The 22260-nt window shown below is 37.7% G+C and overlaps 2 protein-coding genes across 2 annotated transcripts in view; both read left to right on the plus strand.

Annotated features, from left to right (window-relative positions):
* The first annotated feature begins 8034 nt into the window (after positions 1-8034).
* On the plus strand, positions 8035-9841 carry LOC121372758. The gene has a single exon (XM_041499273.1). The coding sequence runs from the start codon at positions 8105-8107 to the stop codon at positions 9839-9841; it is 1737 nt and encodes a 578-aa protein (XP_041355207.1). The 5' UTR covers positions 8035-8104.
* Positions 9842-11093: 1252 nt separating this feature from the next.
* LOC121369720 (kielin/chordin-like protein) overlaps positions 11094-22260 on the plus strand; it is a 73296-nt gene continuing 62129 nt past the window's right edge. The window contains exons 1-7 of the mRNA XM_041494774.1: positions 11094-11126; positions 13884-13938; positions 14875-14954; positions 15488-15581; positions 17053-17300; positions 20860-20953; positions 21347-21520. Of these exons, the coding sequence (XP_041350708.1) occupies positions 11094-11126; positions 13884-13938; positions 14875-14954; positions 15488-15581; positions 17053-17300; positions 20860-20953; positions 21347-21520 (778 nt within the window). The remainder of the gene's footprint in view (positions 11127-13883; positions 13939-14874; positions 14955-15487; positions 15582-17052; positions 17301-20859; positions 20954-21346; positions 21521-22260) is intronic.

Consider the following 22260-nt stretch of genomic DNA (forward strand, 5'->3'; position numbering starts at 1 on the left):
CCAGCCAATCTTTGACTTAATTGTGTTTGATATATACTGGTCTGTCATATGTGTGTTGCATGTAAGTTGATCATATACTGTGAAACTCCTCTAAACACGACACCCTAGGGACCAAGTACAAAACAGTAGTAGCATCATTTCAACCACAGACTTGTAGACAATCATTAGAAAGGAAAAAGAAAACATTGTTTAACGACACCTCAACACATTTTTATGCTATAGCTATTTGGTGTCTAGCATTTGTTTACTTTGACCAAAACACAGCCCTTTTCCAGAGACAGCAGAGACGGGACCCCTAAATTTTGCGACAGTTATAATTTTATTACATATTAATTTAAAAAAAATGTTAAATCCCCCTCCAAACCTCCCTCAATGTTCCCTTGTATTTCCGCCTCATGTCATTGGGCCCCCCTAAATGGAATTTCTGGATCCGCCACTAGACAGAACATCACATACCATGGTCTTTATACCCACCAGGGGCATTGGTTGGAATTGGAGAAAACCCATTTCCACAGAAAGTGATCGACACTGACCCATCGCACCTCAACCACTGAGCAGTACTATTCCCCAATATGCAGGCTCTGTATTTATAATTTAGAAATTTATAATGAACATTCAGACGATTTTGTATTTGCCTTTTTCTCTACAGGACTAAACCCCAATGGACTTGACAAGTTTGGGTTCACAGTCAGTGGGTACGATGCTGACTACTGCAACTACCGGTTCAATGGGCCCTTCTCCACGTGGCACTCACTGGTCATGTTTGACATCTTGAGCTACCAGGGCAAGGGCTTCTTGATGACTCTGCCTCGCATCTGTGCCCCGCTTGCTCCACTTCCGGACAGCTGGCTGGAGCAGCACTGGATCACAAACATCAAGGACGTCACAGGTAATTCATCACTTAAAGTGATGCCACAGGATATGAGTGCCTCGTTTGAAAGTAGCCGATTGAATAGCAACGGATGAAATCATAATGTTGTCTTGTCGTAAACGATTCTTGTGGCTATTCTCAAATGAGGCACTTGTATCATGTGGTGTTGCCTTTAGTGACATTGGTGATATTATAGAATTCCAGATTTTAGTTCCACCCCTATTTTTCAAAAACTTGAAAAAAAATTCATATACTTATGTCATTATTATATATGCCCTAGAAAATGTCAGTTGACTGTTCTTATAAATGACTGTTCTTATTCTTACAGGCATGATACCTGTGAACACATCTCGAGTCAGTGTGTCCGTTCCTTCGTCTCGGTTCTGTTTTGACACACAGCCATTCTTGATGATGTGTCCGTGTCCTCTGCCCGTGGCCACGTGCCACGAGAACCCGTGTTTACAGGAGACTTGTCCCGGCTACCCCGATGCCGTCTGCCGAGTGACGTTCTGTGTCGACTGCAAGGCCGTCTGGTTCATCAACACCATGCCAGTGGATTGTCATCAGGAAAGAGGTTTTCAAAAACAAGTTGTTATTTGTTTCTTTAATTGTTGTATTATTATGCAGGGTTTAAAACGTTTTTGCCAAGATAAGATAATTTAAGGTATTTCTTAATAATATATTCACACAAAAAATCTCTTTCCAGAATGAATTTTTGCTTTGTTGCTTTTTGTTTGATTGAGAAAAGGGATTCATTAAACTGCATATAATAACAGAAATACAAAAATGTATTTATATATATTTCTAAAAACATTTTTAATGATTTTTCTAATCCAATCGTTAAGGCATACAGAGCTCAAACATACGATACAGTGAAACTCCTCTAAACCGGTCACCCTCGGGACCAACTAAAAGGTCCCGTTTTAAGAGGTATCTGGTTTAGAGAGGTTCTCTTCTGCACAGATATTTAGTAAGGGATCATGAAAAATTTCTGGTTTTGAGGGAATTCGGTTTACCAAAGGTATGGTTTTAAGAGGTTTCACTGTATATGACAATTTATTATAATTTTTTTAAACCAGTAGTTTTTGCAAAAGAAAAAACTAAAATTATCCCTTCAGTTGACATCAATATAATTTTATCCAGTGACAAAAGCCCCTGACCTTCAGCATGTGTACCTAGGACAATGTTTGAATCTTAAAATAATAAAAGCTTAAAAATAAATTAAATTTAAAAGAGAAACTCCCAACTCAAACTAATGTTTCTCTAAACAAAGGTACTTGTAGAAGTAATAATTTTTATCCGTTAAAATTTGTTTTGTTTAATGACACCACTAGAGCACATTGATTTATTAATCATCAGCTATTGGATATCAAACATTTGGTAATTTTGAAAGGAAACTCACTGTATTTTTCCATTAGTAGCACCATCCCATAGACAGGATAGCACTTACCACAGCCTTTGATATACCAGTCATGGTGCACTGGCTGGAACGAGAAATGGCCTAATGGGCTCACTGACGGGGATCGTGATTTTCATCAGATGCAAATTTATTGTCATCTTCATGAATTACATGTCGCGACCATGTTAATTATTGGGGGGGGGGGGGGGGGGGGGTGCTCACCTGATTCATGAAAATGTTGTTCACTTTGAATACCCCAATGGACTTTTCCATCCCAACCAGTGCACGTAGAAGATCCTTTGTTGCACTTTGATAGGAATAACTAAAATTATTGCAATAGGTTTTTTTCTTTTAACCAAATATTGAAATCACCATGTATTACATACCAAATAACCATAGTTTATAATATGCTCTGTTGTTGTTGAACAAATGTTGTTGTTTTTTTCTAATATTAACTATAAACCCATGAACTTTTCTTTAAGAGTTCTGCAGTCCGAATCCATGTCATCATGGAGGAACGTGCGTAAAGTCGATTTGGCCCAACGAGCCGGACAAGGTGACGTGTATCTGCCCACCAGGCTATGACGGCCATCTTTGTCAGTACGAGGCGTATGATGTCTGTAGTCTGCCTCTCATCACAGGTTAGTATATTTGTATGAAATTAGCTTTTGTTCTAACCAGTCAAAATTATGTTTTATGTATTGTTTAGCTGAATATGTAGCTGGCCCATTAACATAACAATTTGTGGTGAGAACATTGGTATGTTTTGTCATGAGCATCTGCTAGCAAGCATTTTGTAACACTTTGGAGTGCTTACAACAGATGAATGTAGGACTGATATTGGTTTTTTGTCAAACTTATTGTAATACATTATTAGTAGCCATTTGTCTTTGTGTCCTCTCTTTGGCTAACTGGATGGTTAACTGGTTAGCTAACTAACTAACTTGACTGGCTGGGTGGATGGATGGACAGATGACTGACTGATTGACTTCATCTTTACAGTGTTTTGGGGTTTTCCCACGGTTTGTCTAAAGTTTTTCATATTCTCCATCCTAACCATACGATATGGTTTCAGCTCGTCCTTTGTATACTTTAGACTATTCTACTAGCTACAGAGCTAGCTCTGGACCAGCAGAACATTTCACCAAACCTCCAAATTTGATAAATACCCAGTTATTTTGTAACAAAATATCAATTAAGGCATGACATTTTTTTCGCCAAATTAAAATAAAATTCACCAGTTGTTTTTAAAATCCACAATTGGTGAATTTGGTGAGTGCCAGAGCTGGTCCTGCTGCTATGGCCAACCTCGGTACTCGACTATTAGTATTAAAATTTTCAGATTTGTTTTCGTAACCCACTTTCATCTCTGTGGTTTGCTGGTTGGCTAGCTGACTTGTTGGATGACTGACTTACTGATTGACTGACTGACTTATTATTTGTCTAACTCACTGACTGTTTGACTGATTGACTAATTTGTGTTTTGTGGCAGAGGCTATTTGTTATTCCTAATGTTCGCTACATCCTTATGTGCTAGACACCTTGTCTTCATTTCAGGAAGCTGTGACAAACAAGAGACGCGATGGTACTTCAACTACAGAAAACAGAAGTGTGAGCAGTTTGTGTACACCGGCTGCTCTGGGAACTCTAACAACTTCAAGTCTGTGAACTCGTGTCAGGCCAGGTGTATGATCGGGGCGTGCTGTTACAGGGAGCCTCTGTTTCCCAGACGAATCACTGGATTCGATTCACAGGGATATGACAGGTACATTCATTTGGGCTCGTAGTATTGGTGAATCAGTAGTTACATAGGAGATTTTGTTTAGTGGTAGAGTGAGTATTTGTCTGAGATGTGATGGATCATAAGGAATAATCTTTTTAATTTAAGAAATGTCTTTCTATCCATCCATTTGTTCAAATATGCAGAAGTCCACTCAACAAGCCAGCCTGTCACTTATCCTCCATGTTTTTATTCACCTGTCTGTCCATTTATTCATTCATCCACACATCCATTTATCCATCAATTTATACCTTTTTTTTCATTCACTCATCTGTTCATTCATTCATTCATTCATTCGTCCATCCATCTTTTTTCCTTTTTCCCAAACATGAAAATATATTTCTGGAATTTCAGAATTTAGTTTTACCTGAAAACTGTTACACTATTCTTGTTCTATAGTAAAATGCTTATAGTAATCCCTTACTCAAAACCATGACAGATTTTTTTTTCAATGTAATTTTCATCCCTACATTCTGTCCATCTTTGTCTATTCATCCATCCATCTGCTTATTTGTCTCTCTGTCTGGCCATCCATCAACACATTCATCAATCTGTTCATTCTATTTGTATAGCATATACTCCAATACCATCAACAAGTATGAATCAGGATGAATGGTTTATTTGTTTCAGATATGGTTTTAATGTTGAAGGATTCGACCGTTTTGGTAACCGGCGTACTGTCGACAATGGCATCTTTACAGCACGTGAGAAATATGATGATCAAGGCTTTGATTGGCAAGGTATGTTCATTTCTGCAGTGGTTCTTCAGATCTTGATCAAGAAACTCACTGGGCCTAATACAGTGTTGAATTTGATGAAACATTTGGTTTGAATGTGTTTGTTAGATATTGGTTAATATCCATATTCAAAAGTAATTGAAAGGATAACCTATGTGGCAGCAGAGGTTTTTTCCCCTAACTTGCCTTCAGTGTTCTGTGTGATAAAACAATGTCTAAACAATGAATGAATGTTTAATGTTTAATAACACCACAGCATAAGCAATGTACTAGTTTCCATATGTTTTGTTTGTGGATACAATCTACTGTGAAATCATTTATTTCAGATTATAATCTACAGAGATATGAGATATACTGTGGAGTCATTTATTTCAGGTTACAATCTACCGGGCTATGATGAGGATGGGTATGATCGGCAGGGTTACAACCGAAATGGTTTCGACAGAGATATGAGATATACTGTGGAGTCATTTATTTCAGGTTACAATCTACCGGGCTATGATGAGGATGGGTATGATCGGCAGGGTTACAACCGAAATGGTTTCGACAGAGATATGAGATATACTGTGGAGTCATTTATTTCAGGTTACAATCTACCGGGCTATGATGAGGATGGGTATGATCGGCAGGGTTACAACCGAAATGGTTTCGACAGAGAGGGATTCAACTTGACGGGTTATAGTCGCATTGGAGAATATGATGGGATCATTGACTATGATGACAAAGGTTATGACCCTGAAGGATACAACAGGTATGTTTTTAGGACTCTTATTTCCATAATATTCACAGAAATTAAAATTGCAGATATTCAATTAAGGGCATCATTTAGGTGGACATAGCGGGTTATGGTTACCTGAATTTGCTTTTGCATAACTGATAAATGAGTTATGCAAATTTTCAATTCTCAGAGTCCTGTAAAAACAAACATCTTGTCTGAGATCCAATGTCCAGGCAACATTTGTTAGAAAATACAGTGAAACCCCTCTAAATCAGACAGCCATGGAACTAAGCAGGGCTTGTGCTGTCGTTCGCCAAAGTCGTCAAGTGCGAAAAAAAAATTAAAATTGGTTTGGCGAACAAATTTGCGAAAGATTTTTTCCCCCCATCTGATTTTTAGAACCAAACATTTCTTCAACCAGTTTTGTTCTGTTGATCTGCCTTGTGGTGTAAATAAGAGCTATTTGCATGTCTGTGAGCCTGTCTACTATTTAGTAGTGTACTGCCAGCTGCTTGTCGTAAAGTTAGAAAACGCGATTAAATAAAATTAAATACTCTTTAAGTCATGTTGCATTGTTGATACTAAATGTTTGATTACTAGCGACAACAAGTTTTAAATTTTATTAGTCGTTTTTTGTCGTACCGGTTATGTTGTAAATCTAGGTCACGTGGTTGAGTTCATTTCCACGAAGTGGGTACGTTGGTGAGGAAGACATTGTTTCTCACTTATATGCAATCATTATTAGTTTAACCTTTCTACGTTTACAGATTATATTTCAAACATATTAAATGGCGAAATTATACATATCTGCTATATCTACTGATATAATATAAACACCAACATGATACATCCCTCTGCCCCTTGCACAGAAATACAAGTCTCTCAAAACCGGCGTGAAACTGAATGAGTATTTTTGCACTTGTGAAACAGTCGTGAGCCAGTGTTTTGATAGCAATAACATATAAAGACGTTTCCTTTGTCTTTATTTTGGGTGACTGGCAATACTCTTGAGTTGGACACCAAAACAATTATGAACAGTATTCAGTAAATGGAGTAATAAATCATACAGGTAAGTTTGGAGGGTAGTTACAAAACAAGGTCATGGGGTAGGGTATGATCAAGAGTTACACACTTAAAAAAAAAAAAAAAAAAAAAAAAAAATATATATATATATATATACATGTATATATATATATTTTTTTTTTTTTTTTTACATATATATATATATAAATTTTTGTTTCATAAAATAAAACAGCCTGTCTGGTCATTTCATTTCTAAAACCCCCCAGATTTTTCTATTATATATACAATAATACATCTATTTATTAAGATATATGCATATAGGCTGGTGGCTTTGGAGCACTCTGGAGGAGTAGCACAGTATCTGGTGTGACTGGTAGTGGTAATAGGTTGTTTCGCCCCTGTTACTAGATCGCCCGCGTCGTTTTGACCCGGATCCATTTATACTGTTAACTGTGTCGGTTCGCCCCCATGAAGGGTCGTTTCGCACTTTTTTTTTAATTTTGTTAATAAAAACATTTATTCATTGCTTTATCATATATGCATCAGGATTTTAAAAAAAAAATTGGGGGGGGGGGTTACACACTGCCGTCGATAACCACAGAGTTTGGTCTAATACGCGGATGGTTTATACTAAAATTCGAGCAGATCTAATTAATTTTTCTTTTCAGGTTGAAACATCTGCTAAAAAATAATCCCCTTAAACAGTATCATACAAGACGTAAACTGAATAATAAGTACATCTTAGCATGTACTATATTATCATAAAGAACAGGATCAAAAACAAAATATTTTAACTGAAATGCCAAAATGTAATTGGCGAATACATATTTAGATTGGCGAAAGAAATTGAAGATTGGCGAATTTTTTGGCGAACAAAAATAGCCACCCAGGGCTAGCACTGCTAAGTTAAAAAACCCATAGTAATGATGATCATAGAGTTTGGTGCATGTACAGCCATTTCCTTTCAGTTTCCACGCTGATGCTTATGCATAGCTTCTGTACTCTGACTTCAGTGGACTTGGCTTGAGTTTGGAGTTTTCCTTCTCCTAGAATAGTTACCTTACTAAGATTTTGAGCCTCTCCAGCCCAGTTTTGATTTTGGTGTTTGCTTCTCCTAGACAGTTGTCTTTCTTGACTCACATCCTCTGGCTGTCCAGTCCATATTATTCTAGTCTCTACCCTTTGACCAGTCCAGCTTGGGTGACCCTTCCAAGAGCTGATGCTCCAGCTGGCATAGCTTTCCGAGTTATTGAGACATGCAAGCTGCCTCACCACATCAAGGAATGGACCATGAGATAGAAAACATTAGTGTAGTTTACGAGTTATCTGGTTTAGAGAGAGATTTAAAAAGGGACTGTGGAAAAAAGTCTGTTCGGAGACGATTCTCCTTTACAAAGGGTCTGGTTATGAGGGGGTTCACTGTAAATTGTATTGTTCATAAGCTATATCTTAACAATGTTCAATGTCTATATTTATTTTATTGCCTGCTAGAGCTGGCTACAACTGCTATGGTTACAACCGAGAAGGGTTTGACGTGTTTGGCGTGTCTGCTGGCTTTGTCTATCACTGTCGGTCCATGATCCTCAACAAATGTCAAAGTCTGGAAGTTCAAGGTCAAGTAGAGGTCGTGCAGTTCACACGTGGTAAGCGATGCAGTGAGATAAACTGCGGCGAGACTTGCGGCTGCATGTACAACAACAGAACGTACGAGATAGGAGAACAGTTTCAGTCGGGCTGTCAGACCTGCACATGCTCTGAGAATGGAGCGGTGTATTGCCTCTGCAGCAACCCAGTACAACGGAAGGAGATTCGAGAGATGACTAGGCTGGAACTCTGGAACTATCAGGTCACCATTCGAAAACTACAGTCGGGACATCCGTCAAAATGGTGGTACTTTGCAGAGACGTATGCAAGTCACAAACCACAAGCTGTCGGTACAGATGCCTTCCTACCCTGGCACAGGTACTTCTTGTGGAATGTTGAGCAGGCATTGCAAGAAATTGACTGCTCTGTAGCCATTCCATATTATGACTGGACAGTGGATGTAGGAGAGCCAGAGAAATCCGTCATCTGGTCTGTCAATATGTTTGGAGGGAATGGTGAAAATGTAACCGAGTGTGTGATGTATCACCCGTTCAAGAAATATTTTCCACCTTTCTTGACGCCGTGCTTACGGCGCCATTTTGATCTCCGTGTGAATCTTCCAGATCTGGTGAATGTGCAGCTGGCTTTCAGGGAAACAGACTACAAGAGATTCAGAATTAAGATGGAGATATTCACAAAACTGTTCCAGGCCTGGGTCGGAGGTCACATGAGCTCGGATCTGAGTCCATATGATCCATTGTTTTACTCGTACATGGCGTATATCGATAAACTGTGGCATGACTGGCAGATTCGTCACCATGACGGCCTGCTACGATATCCTCAGAGAAAACGATACCTTCCCATGCTGCCCTTCAAGATAACTCCCGACAATGTGATGGACCTGCGCATTCAGATGTGCATAGAATACGTCCCTCTGACAAAGGGAGTGCCTTGCAACGTAACCGAAATACGAAACTATGGATATGACGACTTTGGATTTGACAGACACGGCTACAATAGGGAAGGTTATGACAAGGATGGTTTCACTGTGCTGGGGTTCGATCTGGATGGAAATCAAGACTTCAGAGGAGTATACAATACTCGAGGGTATGACAGACATGGGTATGGAAGAGATGGGTATGATATGAGTGGCTTTGACAAATACGGATTCTATGTGGATGGATACAATGTGGATGGCTTTGACCCGTTCGGTTATGACCGAATCGGGTATGACAGATATGGCTTTAACAAGCTAGCAGTCACTCCATTTGGTTTACTGAAGAATGGAACATACCTCGGAAGACAGGAAGTCGATATTTCCTTATTTGACGAATTTGGCTATAATAAATATGGATTTAACAAATTTGGTTTTGATCGACAAGGCTATGATGTGTTTGGATTTGATTCTATGGGGTATGACCGATATATCTGCAATTATTACCACCTCGGTCCTGTGAACCTGATGGTTAAGCACTACGTCAGTGGGAAACTTCATGATCTTGACAAAGAAACTTTGTCGAAAATTAAACGTATCTGTCCTCCAGTGACCAGGCTGGAAGACTGGCAGATTTTGACAAACTGGCTGCACCGCGATGATCAGGTGGAACTCATTGAAACGATTGAGAAAGTACGAAGAAAAGAACACAGAACAGATACAGAGTATCGGCCGAGAAAATCCAGCGTCACTGAAGATTTAATATGGGTGCCTGTAGCTCCAGATGAAAGGTAATTTATATTTTTAGCATTACATGTAGAATATTATACAATTTTCAGCTTCATATTATTGTTAAAATTCGGTTCTTAACCTTTAGACTACTGGAATAATTTTTGACAAAAACCACGTTTATAATTTTTACTCACATATATTCACTTAAATGTTTTATAAATACATAAAATAAAGTTAATATTTGAATCAGTAAGTATTATTTTCGTGGCTTTTTCAAATTTTTATGATATTTTAGATTGGTTGATGTTAATTAAAATTAGGCAAAAAAGAAGTTGCGTTTACTTACGGGCATTTGTGGCCAGCTGTCCAGTATTTATGTCCATTATTCCTAATGACAGTGGTTTACTGACCAGAATTTAAAAAAACCCAAAACCCCACGAATTATCCCAATATTTGGTGATTTTTGTTGTTGGTAAAAAGATCAAATTTATTTTCAAATTAGCTGTCACAATCAGCTATTAATCCTTGAAAATTACTGCGACGTGCCACCATTATTGTCAAGCAAAAATACTTGCCAAAAACACTTTTTTAACTCAAAATTCCAAGGTATAATCCATTGAAAAAACAAAATGTAAAGAAACAGGAAGCTGACTTGTCTTCCATTTCCTGTTACTAAATCACTTCTGGTGAGTGTCGTGTGCAAAACAGCGGGAAATATGAATTGGGGAATGCACTGTATACAGTGTACAGTATGTCGACTTGTGTGACATTGGGCAAGATATCTGGCCTGCAGTAGTCAGAAGGTTAAAAGCTGTGTACTTTTACCAACTTGGAAACAATCAGTTTTAATAAAAGAAATTTACACAAAATAACAATAATAATTTTAAGATTTAGCACTGCCAATATATTTTTAAAATACTCCATTTAATTCAATGTTTTTGAAAGTAACAAAATTACCTTACTAACTTAAAATTGGAAATGATTAAATATAAACTAAATTTTTCTTTTTGGATGACTTCATTTAATAAAATTGTTCTTACCAATATTTCTACACATCTCTGTAATAGTTTATGTTAATCTGTACTTTATAACTTGTATATTCTTCTTATTTGAGAAAATACATGTAAGAGAGCTGTCAGAAATAACAGTCATATGGTGGCAATGGGTTTCATTCCTTATTCTTTTTCCAACAGCGGCTAACTAAAATATGCTAGAGTGTGCCGTGTCATTAAGCAGACATTCCTTTCTTTTAGCCTGTGTATTGTGACCCATGCCTATGACGTGTGTCCGATTGATATGCCAGCTGTATTGTGTAATGACGATCTCTGCAAAGGAAGAAATTGTCCAGGTGAGTACAAGTTAACACATGAATCAATATGCCAAAGTCACTCAGTGTTTTGAAGTACAATGCAGTCTGTCTAAACCAGATTCAAGAGTGACTGATGAAATGTGCCAATAGACACAGAATATCGGATTAGACAGCTTTTACCCAAGTTATTCTCAAATAATGGGACTCTGATATGTGCTGATTTACACAAAAATCTGCTTTGGACAGAGTCCATCATATGTCCATCTTTGACATCTGTTGTTTGTTTGTTTGTTTTTATTGGGGTTTTCTGTTCAAACTGTGCATCCAAGATAGGTAAAATGGGGTTTGGGAAAGAATTCTTATTCTTCTTCGAACGCTCAGTCTTGTATGAGTGAATGTGCATAGAGCTGTGGTTAGGTGCCTCCGTAGATGTGATTTGGCCCAGCTCATCTGTCTTCAGCAGTGATACAAATCCACCCTGGGTGACCCGCAGTGATCCAAATTAGTCTAGCCTCTACCCTTTGACCAATCCAGCTTGGGTGACCCACAGTGACCCATATTAGTCTAGCCTCTACCCTTTGACCAATCCACCCTGGGTGACCTGCAGTGATCCAAATTAGTCTAGCCTCTTCCCTTTGACCAATCCACCCTGGGTGACCCACAGTAAACCAAATTGGTCTTGACTCTACCCTTTGACCAATCCAGTTTGGGTGACCCACAGTGATCCAAATTAGTCTAGCCTCTACCCTTTGACCAGTCCAGTTTGGGTGACCCGCAGTGTTCCATATTAGTCTAGCCTCTTCCCTTTGACCAATTCAGCCTGGGTGACCCACAGTGATCCATATTAATCTAGCCTCTACCCTTTGACCAATCCAGCTTGGGTGACCCACAGTGATCCATATTAGTCTAGCCTCTACCCTTTGACCAATCCAGCTTGGGTGACCCACAGTGATCCATATTAGTCTAGCCTCCCTTTGACCAATCCAGCTTGGGTGACCCACAGTGATCCTTATTAGTCTAGCCTCTACCCTTTGACCAATCCAGTTTGGGTGACCCGCAGTGATCCATATTACTCTAGCCTCTACCCTTTGACCAATCCACCCTGGGTGACACACAGTGATCCAAATTAGTCTAGCTTCTACTCTGACCAATCCACTCTGGGTGACCTGCAGTGATCCAAATTGGTCTAGCCTCTTCCCTTTGACCAATCCACCCTGGGTGACCCACAGTGATCCAAATTGGTCTTGACTCTACCCTTTGACCAATCCAGCTTAGGTGACCCACGGTGATCCAAATTAGTCTAGACTCTACCCTTTGACCAATCCAGCTTGGGTGACCCACAGTAATCCATATTAGTCTAGCCTCTACCCTTTGACCAATCCAACTTGGGTGACCCACAGTGATCCAAATTAGTCTAGCCTCTACCCTTTGACCAATCCAGCTTGGGAGACCCACAGTTATCCATATTAGTCTAGCATTTACCCTTTGACCAATCCAGCTTGGGTGACCCACAGTGATCCATATTAGTCTAGCCTCTACCCTTTGACCAATCCAGCTTGGGAGACCCACAGTGATCCATATTAGTCTAGCCTCTACCCTTTGACCAATCCAGCTTGGGAGACCCACAGCGATCCAAATTAGTCTAGCCTCTACCCTTTGACCAGTCCATCTTAGGTGACCCACAGTGATCCAAATTAGTCTAGCCTCTACCCTTTGACCAGTCCATCTTGGGAGACCCACAGTGATCCAAATTAGTCTAGCTTCTACCCTTTGACCAAATCCAGCTTGGGAGACCCACTGTGATCCATATTAGTCTAGCCTCTACCCTTTGACCAATCCAGCTTGGGTGACCCACAGTGATCCAAATTATTCTAGCCTCTACCCTTTGACCAGTCCATCTTGGGAGACACACAGTGATCCATATTAGTCTAGCCTCTACCCTTTGACCAATCCAGCTTGGGTGACCCACAGTGATCCAAATTAGTCTAGCCTCTACCCTTTGACCAGTCCATCTTGGGAGACCCACAGTGATCCAAATTAGTCTAGCTTCTACCCTTTGACCAAATCCAGCTTGGGAGACCCACTGTGATCCATATTAGTCTAGCCTCTACCCTTTGACCAATCCAGCTTGGGTGACCCACAGTGATCCAAATTATTCTAGCCTCTACCCTTTGACCAGTCCATCTTGGGAGACACACAGTGATCCATATTAGTCTAGCCTCTACCCTTTGACCAATCCAGCTTGGGTGACCCACAGTGATCCAAATTAGTCTAGCCTCTACCCTTTGACCAGTCCATCTTGGGAGACCCACAGTGATCCAAATTAGTCTAGCCTCTACCCTTTGACCAGTCCATCTTGGGAGACCCTACCAGGAGCTGAAGCTCCCGCCGGTATAGCTCTCAGGGTCACTGAAACATACAAGCTACCTCACCACATCAAGGAATGAACAATGTGATAGTGGGAAAGAATGAAAATGAATACTTAGAAATTTTGAAAAGCGCAATGTTTCTGAAATGAAAACTGAATTTTTAAGAGAGATTGATCAAGTTTTTACTGATAATTAAGACAAATAATTTGGCTCAGTGAAAGTGAAAAGTGATCAAAAGTTTAAATTTAGAACTTCGAAAGCATACGATAAATAAAAATATTTTAAATTCCTTTATGTCTTTTGGAAGACCTTGTGTAAGAAAAACAGGCTTCGTAAATTCTGACCTTTAGTTTCTGTTTTTTAATGTTCTTGTTTGGCTGGTCGTTCCTGGCAGAAATTTTAAATTGTTACTGACTGTTTTGTTTAGATCACCCAAATGCAGTGTGTCGCACCAGTAGCTGTGGCAGCTGTCATCACGAATGGTATGAAGGAACTCTAGGAACTCTCCTCAACTGTTCAGGTAGAGTTAAAAATGTCTTGTCCATCGTTGTTTTGTTTTGTTTAATGACACCACTAGAGTACATTGATTTATTAATCATCAGCTATTGGATTTCAAACAATGGTACAGTGAAACTCCTCCAAACCGGACACCCTTGGGTCCACGTAAAAAGTCTGTGTTTTTTTAGGTATCTGGGTTTAGAGAGGTTCTCTTCTGTACAGATATTTAAAAAGTGGCTGCGAAAAATATCCCATATAGAGGGAATTCTGGTTTACAGAGTGTCCAGTTTTGAGAGGTTTCATTGTAATTTTAATAAAACTTTTGCTTTTACAAGGTATAAGGGAGAGATACAGGTATTACTTTTCTGATGACGGAAACTTTTGTGTTAAAGGGACAGTCCTGAGTTTGCTGCATTGTTCAAGATGTTATCAAATAACAAAGACCTTTTAATGGTTGTAATTACATATCAAATATATTTTTCTGCATAAAGTATTAGTGGCTGTATATTAAACGTGTTTCTGATTGTTCTAATATTTGTACTAGTTTAAATTTCATTTTATTTCCAATTATTTTATTTTTTTGTATATGAAATTATTTTAAGAAAAAATCCAGTTTGGGATTCTTACAAATATTAAGATGACCAGAAACACATTGAATATACAGACACTGATATTCTAAACAAGAAAATTTATTTAATATGTAAGTTTAATCATAGAAATATTATATTAGTCGGAAACATCTTACAGTGCAGCAAACTCAGGAATGTCCCTTTAAAGTTTAACTTCAAAATTTCGCATTTAAATCAGTTTCTTAAAAAACTATAAGTCCTAGGTCAGTGAAACTTGGTTTATTGTCTTACGTATTGATATTCATCACAGTGCAGTGGTCGGTGAAACATTTAATTCAATTCTTGTTTCAGGCTGTTATGATGATCAGGTACAATACCGACAGGAAGGAGAGCGTTGGGGAAATGATAAATGTGAAACATGCATCTGCCAGGTTGGTAGTAGAGTACATCTGTAGTGGGGATGAAGTATGCATGGAGGTTATATACCATCACCACCACCATTGAATCAGACACAAAATGCAAAAACAAATATTTATATAATTATGCTATGTGTCAAACTTGATGTAAGACTCTAAAAAACTTTATACAAACCACTAACATATAAAACCAAATAAATTTGATTTTATCTATCCTTTTTGCCCGTCCTACCTCAAAATCTGCCCCAAATTCAGTTGGCTAACGTTTTGTTAATTTTTGCAACTATTTGATTGGTTCCCGACGTGGCCAATTGGTTTACCGTGAAGCGCATAAACTAGTCTTGTGAACAGTTTTCTGCTTGGTCTGCCTGAACTCAGCCCTGGCAAATGGAATGAACGTCTTTTGATGATTGTTTTTTTAAACAATGCATATAAACATTGTCAAAATCTACTACAACCATCACCTGTCTAACAGACCTAGGATATTTTTAAGAAATGGCTGCAAAAGTAGGTTTAACTTTTACATGGATTATTATTGTTGTTTTCAGAATGGAATGGTAGACTGTCGCCCATTGCAGTGTAAGCCAGTGTATTGTCAACACCCAATCAGACCACCACGAGAATGTTGTGTCGACTGTGAGCGTAAGTCCCAATTAATAAAAAAAAAACAGGCAATGTACTCCTCTGCGAAATCGCAGAATTCCACGAAAAGCAAAAAAAATGCGGGAAAAAAATTGATTGCTTGAAAACAGAAGAAGTCAGTTGCTTGTTCTGTTCTCTATGTGTGAATGCGTGTGGTGTCGGTACACCAGGCTAAGATAGAGGAAGAGGAAATGTGTGGTAGCTTCCACGCGTGATGTTGCATTAATGAAATTAACACTACACATGAATGTTAACCAGCATTATCAAACAATAATTAATAATTGATAACCAGCTGCTGACCTCTCTGTTTAAGAGGAGTTATCACTCCTGCTCCGTGTCACTCCCTGGAGACTAGTTCAAGGAAAGTAATTTTTAGCTCCAACAAGCATATGAATTATATGGTATAAATATTGTAATATCTTAAATGGCTCCACATAATCTAAGTTAGGGGATAAATTAATCACTCATCTGAATTTTTTTCGCAGTGAAGTTTGAACCATCATTATTTTGATAAATAATTAGCTAATTAGGATTGAAGAAAAACAACTATTTAGTATTACATTGGAAAATTACAAAATATTATGATATTAAAAAATAAAAAGTATACTAGTAATATATTAAAATATAATAAGCTGACTACAGCAAATTAACTAACATTAACTTAGAAGGTAACTAGCATTACAGGCCTCACGCCAGCGGGAAAAGTGAGTCAAAACTTCGCCTTGATCAACTTGACTTCACTCTGACATTACCTTTAAAGCGACATCGGTGTCACCTTGTAAAAACAGTGACCACTGGCATTGTACACAGTTGCAGATGAATGGTTAAGGACTTGAGGAATATCTATCATAAATACTAATTAAGTGTTACATACCTAAACATTCAAAGTGACACTGGTGCCACAAAATCATGCTCGTCAAGACCAGACCACATCTGTGAAATGCAGTACTGACTGTTGAATCGTATAGTAAATCCATTTTTATTTTATATAATAGTATATCCAACTTTGTGTAATTTAATAAAATGATGCACCAGTCCATCAAGATGTGTTCCGAACAAGTAAAGCTATTGTTTCTTTTCTTAAACTGGAAGTTTTTGTTTGAAAATATAATACATGTACATTTGTATATGTAACTTACATACAAAATATATAAGTGCTATATACCGGTACGCTAGAAAAATATCACAATGTGTATTGTTCAAAATTTATATTGCACAATAGCTAAAAGACTCGTATACCGGTTATACTATGCATCTCTAGTAACAAGCATTATGTTTAACTAGTATTGCACTAGAAAATGACTTTTTTTTGTTTTCTGACCCCGTGCTTATAAACCGTAAAGTCTAGACTTTAATAAAGTCCAGACTTTAATGTCATGGCAACGCCATTCAAATAGCATAACGTTAAAGTCTGGACTTTATTAAAGTCTAGACTTTAAGTTTTATAAGCACGGGCCCTGTTCCTTTGAAGGAGGATGCACCTACAAAGGCAAGTTATACCCTACTGGATCGACATTTGATGACGCCCACGACCCCTGTGTTCACTGTATTTGTGATCGGGGCAACGTCACATGCCGAGCAGAAACCTGCCCCCGTTTGCAGTCATGCAAGAGTCCGTCCACCAGTCCAGGCAGTTGTTGTCCAGTCTGTATGGACTGTGGAAACCGAGTGAACGGTTCTGAATGGAACCCAACGCCATGTCAGAAATGTGTCTGTGTGGTGAGATTTTGGTTTATTTTATCTTTAAAGGAGACCGGACACCAAAAGACATGTAGTGTGTAATGGATTAAGTTAGCGTCAAAGACCGCATTACTCTAACGCCCGGCTCGCTGCGAGGCACCGGTCAGCTGCGCGTCTTAGGTTTGGGGTAAAAACAGAAGTGGGCGGGATTATGCATAGATCTGAATGAAAGCGAGGCAATACATCATCGGTGAGAGTTACCAAGCAATACCGGTACACGTGTTGATTCTTTGGTTGTGCCTTTTAGTTGTCTTTTTTTTTTTTTTTTCTCCAGGTTTATCGGAAATTTAATTTACAAGATAATTAGTGTTATTATATACTGTCGACGTAATTATATGATGGTTAACTGCGCAGTGTTTAACTGCAACAGTAACAGCAATGCATCCCAAGAAACATCATGGTTTCGATTTAAAAAAAAAATGAAAGTTGTTTTAAAACATGGACACATTATTGTCGTCGAATGGGCTTTACACCAACTAAATACAGCAGGTTATGGTACATTTACAATGTGAAAATTAAAACAAGTATGTACTTAAGATATACATTAAATAAAGGTATTGCAATTTGTTAACATACGAATATTTAAACTTCACATTTATTTACCTATAATTACCAAATTAATTTTCACCGACAGCTCATAACGACTCCATACTAACGTCTCTTGATCTAGTTGGTTTGTTAACCTTATAACAAAACCCCTTCAAAACATAAATTATTACGTTAGTTAACAATGTTTATCGTCAATTCAGTATATTGTCATTAAAATTAAAATGCTAACACTTTGGCAGGAACAACATATGTACTCTGGCCAGAAGGAATGACGGTTAAATAATTTTAAAGCTAATGTCGATTATTAAAGCATAATAAAATTGTACTTTTCAATGCTTTCAGTATGTCATATTAAAAATACTCTACACCAAATCATTATTTTAATACCTACCCTGGGTTTCTGCCAGAGGGTGCGGAGGGTAAACTTACATGTATGTACTAAAAAATCTCAGAAATTAATGTGTGTGTATATATATATATATATATATAATGTTTTATTTTTTCGATAGATTATAGTAACATAATTGCTGTTTAAAATTTATAAAAGTGCATGAAATAAAATGTTCAATAAAAAAAACATTTCAAACCTATAACCACCCAATATACTCCTTTGAATATATTTTGTTTTTACAGGCCGTAGGAACGACTGAGGGGGGGAGGGGGGGCACTGACGGACCGGGTATAAACTCTACATCAGATTTTGGTTACAATGGTAAAAATTAATGTGATAAAGAAAAGCCCCCACCCCCCACCCCCCCACCCCCCACCCCCCAGTTCCTACGGGCCTGTTTTATTACGTACCCTCAAATTATTTTCTGGCAGAAAACCTGGTACCTTTGGCAGAGGTTGAAACAATTGGTCGTCTAATTTTCTACTGTTACCATAAAATAATATAATTAATCACTTTTGGCATCTAGCAATTTAAAGCAAAATTAACAATAATTACCACATGGAATAAGCATCATATATTATTTTGTTTTACCTGTAATATATTTTACCTGTAATATATTTTCATCAGGACTTCCTTCTTCCTCCATGAATGATTAAAGAAAATAACACTGGATATATTGTAATTATTTTTATTTTATTCCAATATATAACAAATGTGTTTTATGTCAGTATGTGGAGCAAACTACCTGAAACAGTTGGTTTGAAATCATGATTACAAAATCCTAAAGATAAAAGGAACTGGCTCCTAACCTCACCCTCTACATATTATCAACATTTGTACAGGCCTGTAGGAACGATATTTGAAGTGGGGGGGGGGGGGGGGGGGGGGGATACAGTCTCTAGTGAGGGATACAAACTAGATTTTTATCTTTATATCATCTTTACTTATGCAGAGTAGTGAAAATTTAAAACATATATTTTTATCCTAGAGTGTGTGATGGAGAACAAGTCCCTAGGCCCGCCCCAGTTCCTACAGGCCTGTTGTATTTTATATTAATAAATGCAAAGACTACATAATAATATTGTCGATAAGACATATTAGTTGTAAAGTGATTGTCAGTATGTGGCAACAGTATATTTTCCAACATTTCTGTGTTTCTGTACCCGGCTGTGGACAGTTTCGGCAGACTGGTAACACATTTTCTTAATAAGTAAAAATACACTGTTTAACCAAACACATTAAAACTTGGAGGGTAACTAGTTAAGAGAACAAAGTTTTTTGTTAAATTATTATATCTTGCTTTGGTGAGGAGAGGACGCTTTTTGCAAATTTGCGAAATCAGCCTCTGGAATATCCACTGACGTATAATTTTTACATCTATGCTGAACAAGATTTATGACGAAATATTATTACATTTTGTGTGCTTTTCTTCTAATTAGGTCCATTTGCTTCAGTTTACATTAAAAATGTCATAAAAAAATTATGTTTTAAAAAATGCTTGTATGCTAGTCTATGAGCGTGTGGCTTCCTCGTCCTCGTCGGCAGTTGATTCATCCACATTTTCGTCTAAGACAACATTTCCAGGATTAGGGACAAAGTCTGTGATAAGTGGTTCAAACTGATACGGTTTGATGCCATTAGCACAAGCTGGACACAATTCTTTGTCACTCGAATCGCTAAGTTTGTCCATGCTGCTTGGTAGTTTCTTCAGTTTTCCTCTCAACGATGACGTCACGGGTCTAGCTCATCAAATGTCGACAGTTTCCGGCAAACATCGGAGATCGGCGAAAAAAACAATCCAACCAAGACTGGCACGCTTAACTTAGTCAATAAGGGGAGCGCGGTAGTTGCGTGTTGTGGTTTATGACGGCAAACAATTCATTACACCGTATATATGGTTTGGTGTCCGGTCTCCTTTAATTATGATGATCTTTATGTGAGTTTATAGACTGTGGAAACCGAGTGAACGGTTCTGAATGGAACCCAACGCCATGCCAGAAATGTGTTTGTGTGGTGAGATTTTGGTTTATTTTATCTTTAATTATGATGATTTTTATGTGAGTTTATGGACTGAAAACTGAGTGAAAAGTTCTGAATGGAATCCAATGCCATGCCAGAAATGTGTCTGTGTGGTGAGATTTTGGTTTATTTTATCTTTAATTATCATGATCTTTATGTGAGTTTATGGACTGTGGAAAATGAGTGAATGGTTCTGAATGGAACCCAACGCCATGCCAGAAATGTGTGTGTGTGGTGAGATTTTGGTTTATTTTATCTTTAATGTCTTGCTTTGATAAAATCAGCAGGTGAAAAATAGTACTTTTCCATGGCAATTGTGTCAACTTTTACATTTAGTTCAAGATTAAATATTTGCATTTAGCCCCATTTCTCACACAATGTAAGTCCTAAACAAATGAAATTTAGTCTATAGTTGCACTTATGAATGTTTATCTTTACAAATGTAAAAAACAAAAAAACAAAAAATGTTAATTAGTTTTTTTTTCTTTTAAATTTTAAGTACATGTATATCTCAAAACACTTAGTAGTAGTATTTATTTTTATTTAAACTAATTATTTCAGAAATATTGTTTTTTTCAGAATGGTGCTGTCCACTGTGAAAAAGTGACCTGTCCTCGTCCAGAATGTGAACACCCATACACACCTGAAGGAAAGTGCTGTCCTGTCTGTGTGGGTATGTGCTTGGTACTGATATGAGACTATATTCTGAAACTAAATTTTAACATTCAAGGCACTGACTGAGAAACTGATCTATATTTCAAATTAAATTAGGAATTTTTAGTTTCACTTTTTATATATTAAATGAGGTTTCCATTTTTTGGTTTGAAAGTTAAATTGAATATTTTAGAATTTTATACTTAGACATAAAAAAATACCCATAGTTTTATTTTTAGTTTGAGAAATGGTTTTAAATATATTATCAGAATTGGAAATATGGATAATCAAACCATTTTTGTATACATGGGTACTTATATATGTTTATATTGCTATTGATGTGGTGATTCAACATAGATGCATGTACTATGAAATCCACATAAATTTTTTAATAAAAATTGTGTCTTTTCAGCATGTTTTTATCAAGGAACAATTTACCAAGATGGAGAAGACTTTCGGCCTGATTCATGTACTTCGTGTCACTGTGTCCATGGTAACGTGAACTGTGTGACAATCGACTGTCCGGCCGCAACCTGCAGCAACCCCATCATACCACCTGGGAAGTGTTGTCCTGTGTGTAACAGTGGTAAGAGTTTGATCTTGGATCATTCTTTAACATAGTCTGAAAAGGTTTAGCAAATGTCGAACATATCTACAAAAGCTGTAATGGATGTATGTTCCTGGCCTATGGGAAAATGCATCCCTTGCTGCTATTCATTGGAAGTTGCCAGTGTGATGGCAGCAGGTTTTTCCTTATTATTTCCCTCACTAGTGATATATCAAAAGATGTTATGTTTATTGGAAAGTGCGTCTAGAAGATTCCTTGCTGCTCATGTATAAATGTAGTAGCAGTTTTCCCTGAAAACTTATATGTCAGAATTGACTTTTTATCTTTTTATTAGTCTCATTTTAATCTCTATTCTTTATCAAAATAATCATATACGGTAAAATATTAGTAGCTTAAATTTACTGCAAGTGTATAGTTACTGTACATGCATGTGCATATGAGTTAAGCATACTCCATGGTTGTCTATCTTGCAGAGCCGGTTTATCCTAGTAGCACATGTAGCACATGATATGGGCCTCGTGATTGAGGAGGCCCAGTGGTGAGGTGTACATTTATTTTCCCCAGCTAATTTTTCCCCTCTTCCCAAAGTGGTTGCAAAATATATATCCTGGGAAGGAGGCCACACTGTTATTTGTGCTACAAGCCCTGCAGATCCTTAAACCGGCTCTGCTATCTTGGGATGTATTCTTTCATGCATTTCGTTCAGATAGAATATATTGTTATCATTACATGGTGGCAGCGTTGGGATACGAACCCAT

The sequence above is a fragment of the Gigantopelta aegis genome, chromosome 4 (genome assembly GCF_016097555.1).
Source record: "Gigantopelta aegis isolate Gae_Host chromosome 4, Gae_host_genome, whole genome shotgun sequence".
NCBI classification, from domain to species: Eukaryota; Metazoa; Mollusca; class Gastropoda; order Neomphalida; family Peltospiridae; genus Gigantopelta; species Gigantopelta aegis.